This window comes from Tripterygium wilfordii, chromosome 9 (assembly GCF_013401445.1).
Source record: "Tripterygium wilfordii isolate XIE 37 chromosome 9, ASM1340144v1, whole genome shotgun sequence".
Taxonomy (NCBI): domain Eukaryota; kingdom Viridiplantae; phylum Streptophyta; class Magnoliopsida; order Celastrales; family Celastraceae; genus Tripterygium; species Tripterygium wilfordii.
Window position 1 is genome coordinate 629324 of NC_052240.1, and position 13141 is coordinate 642464.

The following is a 13141-nucleotide window of genomic DNA, read 5'->3' on the forward strand; positions in this document are numbered from 1 at the left end:
GGTGAGTGATCTCTTATATGTAATGTGATTGCCGTTCAACTAACGGCTCACTTGCATGATTAACTCATTGTTGTTATTTGCATTAAGAGAATCCCACATATGTGTAATCCTACTTTGGATGTGTCAGTCAAGTCTAGCTGGGTTTAGATCCCCATTATAATTGAGAGACATGTTGTCTAGTTTGTTGCCTCGTGTATTTTTTTTCTTTGCTCTTCAAGAAATTGTTTCCAAGAAACATTTGTTTGTTATTTATATAGAAATTGTTTCAATGTTAAATGACAAAAAAAAACCCTCACTCTCACTTTAATTGGGGGTAATCCATACATATTATCATAAATCTTATACTATACAAACCTAATATCAAATTATTTCCAAACACCGGATATGATTACATTATACATCAACTTATACAAGGATTAAATTATACATTAGATAGGAAAATTATATTATCCTATACGAAGTTCCAAATGGAGCCTAAAGGGTCAAAGCCGTTAAACGTGTTGAAAGAAACGTTAAGCAAAAAATAAAAATACTCTTAAATTGACAATTTAATAGCCTTGTAAAGGTAATAATATTAACATTAAAATGCTTAAGAATAGCATTGAAAACGGCAATTTATTGGTAATTAAGATTCAAATAAAGATTGAGTCTCAATCGTTATTGTGTCCATTCTTTTCCAAAGACGATAATTTATACTAATGATTATATTTATATTAGTGATAATCATTTTAATTGCCTCATCAAATTAAGAAACCAAACCAAATCAACACAACTTAAAAACATTTTTTTTTTAAAGAAAATCTTATCTTTACACATGTCTACTTGTGAGTAATCCGTTATTTTTTCTCTCAGTTTCAATTAGAGGTCATCATTTGGCCCGCGGGCCTAGGCCCGGCCCGGCCTGAACACGTGGGCAAAGCTTGGCCCGACCCGAAATTGGATGGGGTCTGGGCTTCATTTATGGGGCCGGACCCGACCCAAATTCCAACACCTTGGATCAATTTTGGCCCGGCACAAACCCGACTAAGCAAGATACATTATTTATATATATAATATGTATAATATATATATATACATACATACACAGACAGTGGAGTGTGCACTGTCTATGTAAATATATGTATATATATATACATACATTATTACAATGTATGTGTATATATTTATACATAATACATATACATATATATTACACATATGCATATATATAATACATTTTCCTCAAAAAAATACATATATAAATATTATATAGTCAAAAAGTTGGGTCCGCCCAACTCGAGGCCCGAGCCTTAATGGTACAGACCTTAATTTGAGAGCCAAGCCCGACTCGAAGCCCAATTCTCAAAATCGGGCCTGGGCCTGGGCCTGGGCCAAGGCCGGGTCTCATATTTCCGACCAGACACTAGCTTCAGCTTCAACTTCAACTTCAACTTCAGTATTACATTTATATTTATATAATTGATAGATAACTATTTCATATGGTGTCGGATGTTAATAGAACCTATATGTGTGTTTATAATTAATGACATGAGAGTCATAAATTAAAGATCTATAACATTACTTTATTAAAATAAATTTAAATGTTGATACAATGCTGTGTTGTTTTGACTAAGTAACTGTTTGGCAGGGCGGCTCCACGGTGCCAAACAGGCCACAAACGGCCAGCGGATCCACTGGCCCATGCCAGCGGACCTGCTGGCCAGAAAGAAGCTCCCAATGAGAGCTTCTTTCTCAGCTGCCTCCTTTATTTATTTTTTTTCAATTTTCTTTTGTGGGACCCACCCCATCATAATTTTTTTGACTTTTTACATTATTTAATGTGGGTCCCACAACTTAATCATATATATTTAATATATTATTTAGTTTTATAAATATTTTTGCCAATAAATTTAATATATATAATTAATATTATAGAAATTAATTTAATATTTATAAAACAAATAAAATACACATTAATGATCTTCGTATAAAAACTTATTATTTTATTTATTTGACTAATTAAAATTTTTAATTTTGATAAAAAAATTCTAATATACTTAAATTAATTTTAATAATAAATTATATTTATTAAATTAACTTTAATAACAAAATGATTAACAAATGATTATTAAATTCAAAATAATACTTTTAGTCAACAGTTTTTCTGCTAGCGTCAGTTTTTAATTCACCAAACATCTCACAGCATATTTCATAACTTTAAGCTCAGCATATTTTTCACAGCATTTCCGTTAACATTGAAAATTAATTTTTCCGCTGTGCCAAACGGAGCCTAAAACAATTTATTTGAGAAACCATAATACAGGCCCAATGCAATATAACAAACTAACTGGCCCAAAGAACTAAAGCAGCCCAATCAACCAAATCAACCCAAGGCCTGGCACTACAACAATACTATAAAACCTTCATGCTAGGGCACCGGCAGACTGAAATTTGGTAGGTGACCTGAGGCCAGGCGAAGACACCAAAGAAGAAGAAACATCAGGCGATGACTACAGGAGAAGACGCCGCCCATCGGAGAGTTTAACAACTGACCGTTTTCTGTCAAAGGTCAAAATTTGTACGCATCTCTCCGTTTTACCATTGTGAAAATATTTCGGATCTATCTCTTGTTTATACATCTGGTTTATTATTCGGGTAAGAGGATGTTTAAGCTTACAACGGGGAGAAAGCTAAGGTGGCTACGAAAATCTGTCTCTGCAAAAAAACAAAAGGTAAGGTTTAGAAGTTGAATTCCGTAACTTACCCTATTTTGGATTAACTTACCCTATTTTGGATTATTATTCATCTTATATCTTTATTCTAATTTTTTTTTCTTTTTATGATTTTTGGAAGAAGAGAGAAGAGGATAAGATAAGTGGACTACCAGATGAAGTTCTGGTGTCCATTCTGTCTCTCTTGTCAATCGAAGAAGCAGCAAGGACTGCTGTCCTTGCGCGACGATGGCGCAAGGTTTGGACTTTTATTCCCACCTTGAATTTTGATGCTTCACAAGCGTTACTTGCCCTGAAGGAACGAAGAAGAATATTGGGAGAACTTGATAATAAGATGCTTGCTGTGGAAAGGGACAAATATGTGGATTGGGTAAATCTTGTCTTGGATGCATATCAGGGATCTTCCATAGACGAATTTCGAGTTCAATTTGATTTGGATGGAAATCATAGGCGTGATATTGACGAATGGGTTGACTTTGCATTTAAAAAAAAAGTTAAACGGCTGGTGATGGAGCTCCAGAAGCACGTACGTTGTGTGCGTCATAAGAAGGTTTACTCTTTCCCCCCATTATGTGACACTTTTAAGAGGCTGCATTATTGTAGATACCTAATCGCTCTAGAATTGAATTGTGTAAACATAAGTGGAGATATTGTTGAATACTTCATAGCTAGTTGCCCATCTCTTAGGCAATTATCTGTTGAACGTTCAGATTCATTCGTTGATCTTAAAGTTTCTGGAGAATCACTTTGCTTGGAGTACTTGAAGATAGCATATTGCGACAATTTGGAAAGCATATATATCTCTGCAGCAAATCTCTTATCATTCGAGTATTTTGGTAAAACGATAAAGATCACTTTCACGAATGTACCCAAACTCGTTGAACTATCTTTTCGTGGGAGATATCCTGAATACATCATTCGTCATTTTCCTGAGCTTTCAAATTTTGCATTTCAACTTGTGACACTTAATCTATTTGTGCTGCATCTCGAGGTTAGTGTGCTTCATTATGTTTTGTTATTTCTGTTCTCCTAGATTTCTTTTGATTGAAACATGTTGTCTTATGCGTGTCTATGATGTTATTTAGGAAAAGGTAAAACGTCGTAAATTCCCTTTGCTTGCACACCTCAAGAATTTTGAATTGAGGGTTTATGGAAGCGAGTTTGAGAGTCTTCTTACTTTTGCTCCTTTGATAGAGGCAGCTCCTTCTTTGGTTAGATTTGCATTGGACGTAAGTGTTCTAATTTTACGCCCTTTTCTTTTGACACGTGAATTACTTTGGATGCATGTCATTACAAAATGCACACAGCAATTTTGTTTATTGCAATTTCTAAAATTGCCTGACGATAGATATTTGTCTTATGTCTGTTCTTGTGAGTTTTGACATTAAATATAATGTTAGAGGAGCATTTGATATTTTAATCAAGATTTTCTTTTTGAAAACTGAAACAGCAATTTAACAGCAAAACGGTAAGTATAGTTGGGGGAGATTAAGGAAGGTATGACCAAGCTAACTAAACCTGTAATGGGCCATTTGCTTGTTAATCCAATGAGTGTGAGTTTGAGACGAGTGTGAGCTTGAGGTGAGTATGGGATGAACATTATTATGTTTGATATGAAATGAAGAGTGAGCATGAGTATTAAAATTTTAATTGTATAATTTTCATACTACCCAATTTTTTGTACATAAAAATAAAAATAGATTAATTTAATAGTTGTGATTACTTCTTAATAATGGGTATAATAGTCTTTTGAGTATCAAACTCATTTTCCTCAAACGAGATTAGTCAATCTCATCATTTTAGTGAGCTTGATTAATCTCCATAAGAAGGGAATAAGGGTGGGTTAGTTTATGATTCCACCCTCCTAAACTCAACCAAATAAGGGAATGAATTATTCTCACCCTCGGCTCGCCTCGGCTCGCGTCATTCCCCCCTCAAAATATCAACCAAATGCCCCGTAATATGAGAAAGAAGGTAAGGCTGCAAAATCCAATCGCATCTTGAATAATCTATGTCTACATGACTTAACGTAGTCGTAGCTTGAATAATCTATTTGTCTACATGGCTTACTCGTAGTTATTGGCATCAAATCCTTCATTGGGAACATATCTAGAATTTTTTTTAACAAAGCCAAGTTTTAGACTAAGTTTAGTATATATTACATTGAATAATAAATCATATTCTTAACATTGCATTGTGAATTGTCTTGTTTAAGGGGTGTATTTTTTTTTTTCCCTAACTTGGTTCACTCACTGTAGTTTTATTGGTATGGGAAAACTGTGGAGAAGAGGAAACGAAAGAAGATCCCAAAATGTCTACACTATTGTCTTAAGGAAGTGGAACTTGCTGGCTTTGTAGGGCAGACTATTGACATGGAACTTGCAATATATTTGCTTGAGAATGCGATTGCGTTAGAGAAAATTATCGTTGATCCTCTGTATTTATATCAAAATGGATACCCATTACTAGATGAGAAATTGAAGGAGATACCAGCTATCATGAAGCAAGTAATGAAACTCAAATCTGAATTTTCTCTGGGAGACAGATTAATACTTCGTAATTTTTGAAGTGCAGTTTTAACTATATGTTTATCTTTTTAATGTGATGATTTATAATTGAGGATAATTTATTTTTTTTCGTACTTAGGAGGGCGTGCATCATTAAAGCTTTTGTGAGACACTAAAATAATTAGATCTTTCTCCTTTAAGTCCTTTGAATTTCACCTCCTTGCCCCTTGTGGTCCTGAATAAAAATTACACGTATTTATTTAAATTTATACAAGAGAAGTCTTTGCCAAGTGGATATATTGTAGATGTTGATTGCTCTAATTCATCTTTGTTGCTATTTTTTAGTGCTGCAAGAAAAAACTCAGAAAAATCGAAATCGATTGTAATCTAACTGATTAGTTGGTTTTTTCACATAAAATATACGTATTTCTCCAATAGAATCAAAATCTAATTGAAAAAAGAAAAAACTGAATAATCGATGGAAAATTGATCATTTGGTTGGTTAAAATTATCTAAAAACGTTCAATCATTTACACCTCTAGAATTTTTGTTCGGAAGTATTACACATTTATAAAATAAACATCTATAATTTTACATAAACATTATATTTTTGTTTGGAAGCATTACACATTCATAAAATAAACATCCATAAATTTACATAAACATGAGGCATGTCTATGCGGTTTATTTAATAAGTTTTTTTTTTTTTTTATCAATGTGACATGACTTTTTTGTTTGGCACATAGATTATGGACGGAAAAATTATAGACATATATATCATTTTGGATTTTTGTTTACATTTTGCGTATAATATGTTCTAGCATGGTAGTTGGGGCTTAACAACTCCAACTCAACATCCCATTTTGAGGGACATCATCTCTCATATTTTAGTCAAAAACCTATTTTGGAGATCCCTATTTTAACATCACTTCAATCACATCCCTACTTCAATATCAAATCAAATATTTTATTATTTTTCAACATAACTACCTCTAACCACCTTCAACTTTAACTCATTATTACAAATACAAATACTTTTTATTTTAATATTAATAATATCATAATTTTAAATTTTTAAAATAATAACAATAAATTGATATCATCTTTTGTATAATTATTATTATTCTAAATAAGATATTTATTAATGTCTTTTATGATTTTTAATTGTTTAATATATAGATAAAGAAAAATGGTAAAGAAGTGATAGACAAAAAATACATATAAAGATAAAATAAACATAATTATTTATGCCCACAATCTCACCTCCACTGCCAACTTCTTCCATTCCTTTTTCATACCGACAACGGTTCTTCTATACCCAACCTTGTTTTTCCATTTATTTTGTCGTTTTTGTACATTTCTCCATCGATCGATTTCTCTATAGTTTTTTTGCCTTCTCAACCGAAATCGATAAGATTTAGATTGGGTGAAGCCTAGCTTCTCTCTTTCTTACTTCTGCCAAAACAATAGATTTAGATCTGATTAAAGTGTATATCTCACTTGAAATCCCTATAATGCACAGGAGAGTGAAATAGTTCATGCGATTGAGAGGGGAAGTAGGAGACAGAAATGAATAAAAAAATTTTGAGGGATGCAAGAAGCCTCTCCAGGTTTGAGAGAGAGAGAGCTCAATACCATTTTCAGGGATCTAGTGGGGTACCGGTTGGAGCAATGGCTTTTCAAATTTGATCTCTCAAAATGATTTTTTCCCTATTTTACTATACGCATTGGACATGCTCTTAGTCCCATGGTTTGCTATTTACCCGGCCTGTTTTAGTATTCTTTAGTACCAGTATTCCATACATCTCATTTATTATTCTTAGCACCAATATTCCATAAGATCTTGGTAGCTGTAGTGAAGTCACCCCATGGTTTGCTACTTTGCTGTTTAAGCTTGAATGGCCATGTTGAGCCTGGTATCCCAATTGAGAAAACCACCTCTCCTTTCATGTAAAACTTCTAAACTCCCATTTGGCATTGGTCTCATTTGAACAAAATGCCAATAATCGGACAATGTTTCGGCATCAGATTCTGCCTAGGGTTTGCATCTCTGCAGAGTCCATTTTCATGAGACGAGCCTCTATTAATGCCCAACAAATTCTTGATCGCTACTTGTTCTCCATTAGCCTTACTTTTCTGTACACATTTCCAGCTCCAGTTCTCCACCTTTATCGATCGCGTTCTTTTAGACATTCCACAAATACTTTAATATATGTAATGCAGTGAGTTTCCATGAATTTGAATTGTTTCCATCATTTGTGCCTTGACGATTGCCGGAACAGCTAATATAGCAAGCTAGGAATACAAAGCAAAGAGAAGCTTTTATTTCGGGGTGGCTCGATTCTTGGTTGCTAATTTTACATTAGAATATAATAGCCATAACCCGCGCTCAGCTGTGGCTTATTTCTCTCGGAATTTGAAATGCAAGAGTATATGGGGTTCACAATTCTGGTACGAAATGTTAATTGAATGAGTCAACTCTCGCTAATTGGTAATGCATAAGAGAGATGACCATGGCCCGTGGCCGCAGCAAAAATAAGTAGAACGCCAATGTATCAGGAATTATACACCTTCACTCTGATTTTATCATTCAAATAGGTGTCCTTGTATCATGCTTTAGATTTTCATTAGTAAGTCAACTGATTCCCTTCATTTTCCAGATTACATCCTAAACTTTGTTGGTCCCCGTAGAGTTTGGAATTAGTGCCACTCTTAGTTTTAGCTTTCCTGAAAACATGTTCATTAAGTTAACAGAACCCCCTGTTAAGATAATTTCCTGACATTTATATTATCTAGCTAAGGATAGAAAATACACAAAAATAAGAACAAAAATATGGCAAAACGACCAATATGATCCAAAAACCTTGACAGTCGATGACTTACCCAACAGCCAACAAAAGAAATGCAATTCTTTCACCCCACAGTTTATCAGATCGCTCATCTGCAAATAATGGATATAAGATATCAACGAAAGACCAAGAAAAATAAACAGTTATATTACACTCAAACAACAAATTGTTCCATAATTCACAATATTCTGAACAAAATATGTTTCACACTTACAAAAGTATGAGGCTTCTCTGCATACCAGAGAGTCGCAAAATTAATTATTTCAACTAAAGCGTCAAATGCTTCATCATGAAATAAACAATAACTCAAACTATAAAAATTTACCTAAACCCTACAACATCTAGAATCTAACATTTGTCTTCCCTATGAATGGAAACACCCTAAATGACCTACTTTTTAAATATGAGAAGCCTAACAGAGTTTCCTTAGGTAATACCTCACTTATATAAGGTGTTATTTAAGAAGATTGACTAACTAATTTCGTTTTGCCCTAGAGCAGGGTACCATATATAGTATTAATTTAATATGTCCTCAAAACTTCCAAAAACAGGGTACCGTATATAGTATTAATTTAATATGTGCACAATCTGCCAAAGTATTCTAGGGAAATGATGTTATCGCAATTTTGTGTGTGTTATGTAATCTCTTTTTTTAGGGTTAATTTTGAGATATTCTCTGAATTTTTTTGGTTGATTTTGAGAAATCCTTTGAATTCAGATTTCATCTGAATCTTTTCCAAAAAATCATCTAAATCTTTTCCCAAAAATCCTATCAATATTTCGGTAGTAAAAAATCTAACTAAGTGGTGTATTTCCTAAATAACGGTAAATTTATGACGCAGCTCCCGGGATTGCTGTGTTGAAATCACAACAGAGATGACAGATACCAATAGGTCACAGTAATCACAAACTTGTAACTATATATATATATATATATATCTTGCTTTAGAACTTCAAAGCGTTTCACAACAGAACAAGAAGCTAACTACCCAAAACTAACACTAAGAAATCTCTCGGAGATTTGTTCACAAATTCTGCACTGCCCTCTATTACACAACGAGAGCCTTTAAAACAAGAGAAAAGTGTAACGGCTAAAAGAGGACAACAGTAGATAAGACAGCAAAGCTAAAGAACTGGACAAAAGCACAATGAGTCACGTGACCCCAACTGCCATCACTGCTCACTGCTTGGGAGGATGCTTTCCACGTCACTGGGTTTACCATTTGGTTGGTAATAGTTAGCCAATTATTTAATTGTTCTTCTGTTGTTGTCTGTGAATGATGCCAATCTTGCTTTTGGCGATCTCCCTCTCTTACGTGTCCTCATGGTGGCGCTCGCCCTTCTTTCTCGATTAAGGTTTGGTTAAATTCATCTCTGTCTCTCTCACAATGGATCTAGGATTTTCATGTATAGAAACATGTTATTGATTATGTATAGATTCAGTTTTGTTTTGTATGGCTTCTCCGAATGATGATACTGAAGTTGCTACTGTATGGCATGAGTTTTGGGGTTCTTTTTTGGGGCCAGAATAGATCCGGTTTTGATGAAGATCTGATCTTGTTTTGGTCTTCTGATTGGTTTGGTGGGTTACCATAGATTTAGGAGCATATGTTTTACCTGGGCTGTCATTCTGCATAATTTTGTTCAACTCTATTGCTGTTTTTAACTCATTCATGCTGCTTAGGATGATTTGATTCTGAATTTGTCAGTCATATTGGTACATGTTAAAAGGGTTTTGTCTTTGTCCTGGTTTTGTTGTTCAGACTGGAGACTCAAATGTTTGGGCATGGTACTCTATTGAGCTGCTGTTAGAGCTTAGAAAGGTTGAAAAGTTGAACCACATGATCTGATGCTTAAATATGACCGTAGTGCAATACAAACTGGGATTGCGAGAATCCGAATCAATCACTTATAAGTCTAGTACCATAAATGAATTTCTGAACTTATATATTGATGTTTCCTCATAGGCTGTTGAAGTCTCTGAATAGATTCTACAAATCAAGAGAAATCGATGTTGAACTTTTTGGTGAGGGACAAAGCTGGGCTATAACTTTGAGTTCATAGAAACATGCCTAGATTTAAGAATTATAGATGCAAATGGCAAATATTAGAGCTAAAAATCGTAAAAACTAGAGCCACAACCTGCAAAAAAAAAAAAAGCAGAGAACGATCTCACAGTACATCTAAACTTGGATCTTGGGTCTGCAAACACAAGTATAAAAAATAAATTAAAAAAGAAAAAGAAAAAAGCCAAATCAATCAAAAAAAACATGTTACCTGAAGTTGCCCCTCCCCGACTGAAAATAAGAGCAGAATCTTCTAGGGAGCAAGTTTCTTTCATTAGCCAAAGGCCCATCTCAATAGCAGCCCAGCCCAACTCCAAAAGGCCAGAATCATCTTAAAAAGGCGTTAGCCGAAGAAAGAAACCCCAAAAAGGCAAAAACCGTCATTACTCATTAGCCAAACAGAAACCCAGAACGCCCTCCCTCTACTCTCTCGTCTCTTCGCGATGGCCGATTCCGATTCTACCGCCCCGCCTCCTGCGGCTGAACTCGGTGCCATTTCTCTCGGAGCGTTCATGGCTGCTGAATGCGAGAGGATAAGAAGACATAGGAAGGTGAAGAAGTATGAGAGGCGGCTCAACAAGAAGATAGGAGTCGATCTGCATCTCTCTGAGTTTCAGGAGAAGAGCCGAAGGAGAAGCATCAAGTCTCTGAGAGGCCACCTGAGACAGGCGACGAGGGAGCGCTCTCTTGCACAAGATGAGAGCAAGAAGCGTCTCAATGCTCTGCTCCGATTCCAACATGTAACGATAACGAGTGTGAAAGAAATGGAGAAGGTGAAATATGTGCTCGATCACAATGAATGGAAAGTAACTCTGTGGATCGCTGTTGTTGAACAATTCGCACAGATCAGATCAATTGTTTTGTCTGCTATCCTCCCGGTGACATATCAAGGTTAGCTTTCACGAGACGAATTCTATATTTGCGATTTTCTATTAATCGCTGTTAGGATTAGGTTTAGGTTTACGCTGAAATGATTTTCAAAGGTTAGCTTCACGAATTAATGTTAGTGTTGGTGTGGTTATGGTTGGGGTTGGGGTTGGTAGTGTTAGTGTTAGTGTTAGTGTTAGTGTTAGGGTTAGCGTTAGTGTGGTTAGGGTTAGGGTTAGGGTTAGGGTGAAATGAATTTGTGAACATCGGGGTCCTTTCAGAGGACGTTGTGGGTAAATTTCCAAGACATACTTATTGAGTTCTACGCAACTGCTGCTCTAGGGTGAAAAAATGAAGTTGATATAGGAAGTATCAACTTCATTAAAATTATAAGACTAATTCCAGAATTCGTATGCCATAACCTTGTTATAAATTTGCTCATATGAAATCACGTAGTTATCATAATTACAATTTCTATGTTTGACCTTTTGCAAAGTTTGTTAAATTTCCACTCCAGGGTTTGCCTTTCTTGTTAGGACTTGTTTCTGAGATTTATGTGGCATGCAAGGCATTCCTATTATAGATGTGTAAGCTTGTTATAAACAAAAGAAACTGAACCATTGATGCATCCTCTGGCACATTGCTTTCAGCTTGCTTAATCTTTTCTAGTTTATCAGAAAGGCGCTTCAGAGCCTGCTTATGCTTCTCAAATTCATTAGTGAACTTTTCCTTCCCCTGATCAGCCTTTTTAATTAATTCTATTATAGCCTTCTCACAATTCTGACGCTTAACTTTTTCTGACTGATGCACTCCTCTCTCCCTTCTCCTCTCTCGACTCCTCATGTCCCGTCCCGAGAATCTTTATTCTAGTGTCTTTCTCCATTTTAAGCATGTCAATTTCTTTCTTACGTGCAACAAGCTCAATCCATTTCTCCCTCAAAAGAGACTCGAGATTCTCATAATCATACTTTAGCCTTTTGAGCTACTTCACCTTGTTTGTCATTCTGAAAGTTATCTTTCCTACAACAGGCTTTCAGATCCCAATTTCAGAATCATTCCCACAGCACCCATGTTCGTCAAACCCTGTCATGTGCCCACCCCAGACTATTTTGCAACTCTTTTGTTGGGTCATTATTATGTGATGCCACCATTGAGTAGCAATGCAAAATCTGGATCAGTGGTTTTAGTGATTGTGATCAAGAGCACACACTGGACCTGACCGACTAATCATCATCTCATCTGGTGCGCAGCAAAAAGAAGGGTCCCCCCTTCCTTTCCAGTCCTGCCGCCCCTCGATGCTTCAAGTATTTCAGTGTGTGCTTCCCATAGCAAAAATCCAGCTACACCCAAGTCAGGTCAAACAAAGACATCTGAGGGTCAAAAAGCATTTCATCAAATTCAAGACCCTGGGGCATATTATGCTCATGTAGTTCTCGATACAGCAGTCATTGAACGGCTTTCACTTCCAGTGTCGCTTCTCAAATTGTATCTTCCCTAGTTCAAATTAATATACAACCAACACTGATTCAATCAAGCAGTAGTTGACTTGCATCTTTAAATATGATGTCGGGCAAGGTTCAATTTTACCAGCATCCGCTTGAGGTGGAAATACCGATTTTACGAGAGCAAGCAGGTCAACTGATTATCACCTCTAGTTTCATTTGGCGAAGTGGTTATACATGTCAACAATTATCTTGCTTACTCATCCAGGCATGTGGGCTTCTATTGGCTCAGCTCCCTCCTGATTTCTATTGGCTTCTTTTTTTCCTAATTAACCTTAGCCTTTTTGAGCTACTTCACACAAATTCTGGCATTCCTCAAAATTATGTCTGTTATCCTCTCTGAGCTGCACGTTTCTTTCTCGAATCAAGTTCATTTCTCTAATCTGAAGGTGCAGGGATTTTATATATTTCTCAGTTTAGCCGCAGCACTCTAGAATTTGCAGGCTCAGCATTAAGTGAATAAGTGATGCTTGGGCATTTTCCATAGACTTAAGAGCACTCTTACCTTGATTTTCTTTTTCCGCCTGTTTTTTCTCACTTTTCATTTTGGTTCAATTTTTTTTTGCAGGATTGCCACGTGATGCGATGCCTTAGACGAGAAACAATTTGAACTAAAATAGTGGAGAGAGAAAATGAAAA

At 35.5% G+C, this 13141-nt stretch overlaps 2 protein-coding genes across 3 annotated transcripts; both read left to right on the forward strand.

The window, feature by feature from the left end:
- The first annotated feature begins 2412 nt into the window (after positions 1 to 2412).
- On the forward strand, positions 2413 to 5487 carry LOC120006588 (putative F-box/FBD/LRR-repeat protein At1g78760). Of its 2 annotated transcripts, none has more exons than XM_038856668.1 (4): positions 2413 to 2711; positions 2833 to 3702; positions 3797 to 3940; positions 4970 to 5487. In XM_038856668.1, the coding sequence occupies exons 1-4, from the start codon at positions 2643 to 2645 to the stop codon at positions 5276 to 5278; spliced, it is 1392 nt and encodes a 463-aa protein (XP_038712596.1). In that variant the 5' UTR covers positions 2413 to 2642; the 3' UTR covers positions 5279 to 5487. The 2 variants fall into 2 exon arrangements, with proteins under 2 accessions (XP_038712596.1, XP_038712597.1); XM_038856669.1 differs by having other exon boundaries at positions 2836 to 3702.
- A 4997-nt stretch (positions 5488 to 10484) lies between these two features.
- Positions 10485 to 13136, forward strand: LOC120005323. The gene is made up of 2 exons (XM_038854906.1): positions 10485 to 11024; positions 13071 to 13136. The coding sequence occupies exons 1-2, from the start codon at positions 10577 to 10579 to the stop codon at positions 13094 to 13096; spliced, it is 474 nt and encodes a 157-aa protein (XP_038710834.1). The 5' UTR covers positions 10485 to 10576; the 3' UTR covers positions 13097 to 13136.
- The last annotated feature ends 5 nt before the right edge of the window (positions 13137 to 13141 follow it).

Coding starts and splice junctions, on each gene's coding strand:
- LOC120006588 (XM_038856668.1), top strand. CDS start 2,643: ATGTTTAAGCTTACAACGGGGAGAAAGCTAAGGTGGCTACGAAAATCT. Junction 2,712..2,832: donor TCTCTGCAAAAAAACAAAAG/GTAAGGTTTAGA, acceptor GATTTTTGGAAG/AAGAGAGAAGAGGATAAGAT. Junction 3,941..4,969: donor TGGTTAGATTTGCATTGGAC/GTAAGTGTTCTA, acceptor CACTCACTGTAG/TTTTATTGGTATGGGAAAAC.
- LOC120005323 (XM_038854906.1), top strand. CDS start 10,577: ATGGCCGATTCCGATTCTACCGCCCCGCCTCCTGCGGCTGAACTCGGT. Junction 11,025..13,070: donor CCTCCCGGTGACATATCAAG/GTTAGCTTTCAC, acceptor TTTTTTTTGCAG/GATTGCCACGTGATGCGATG.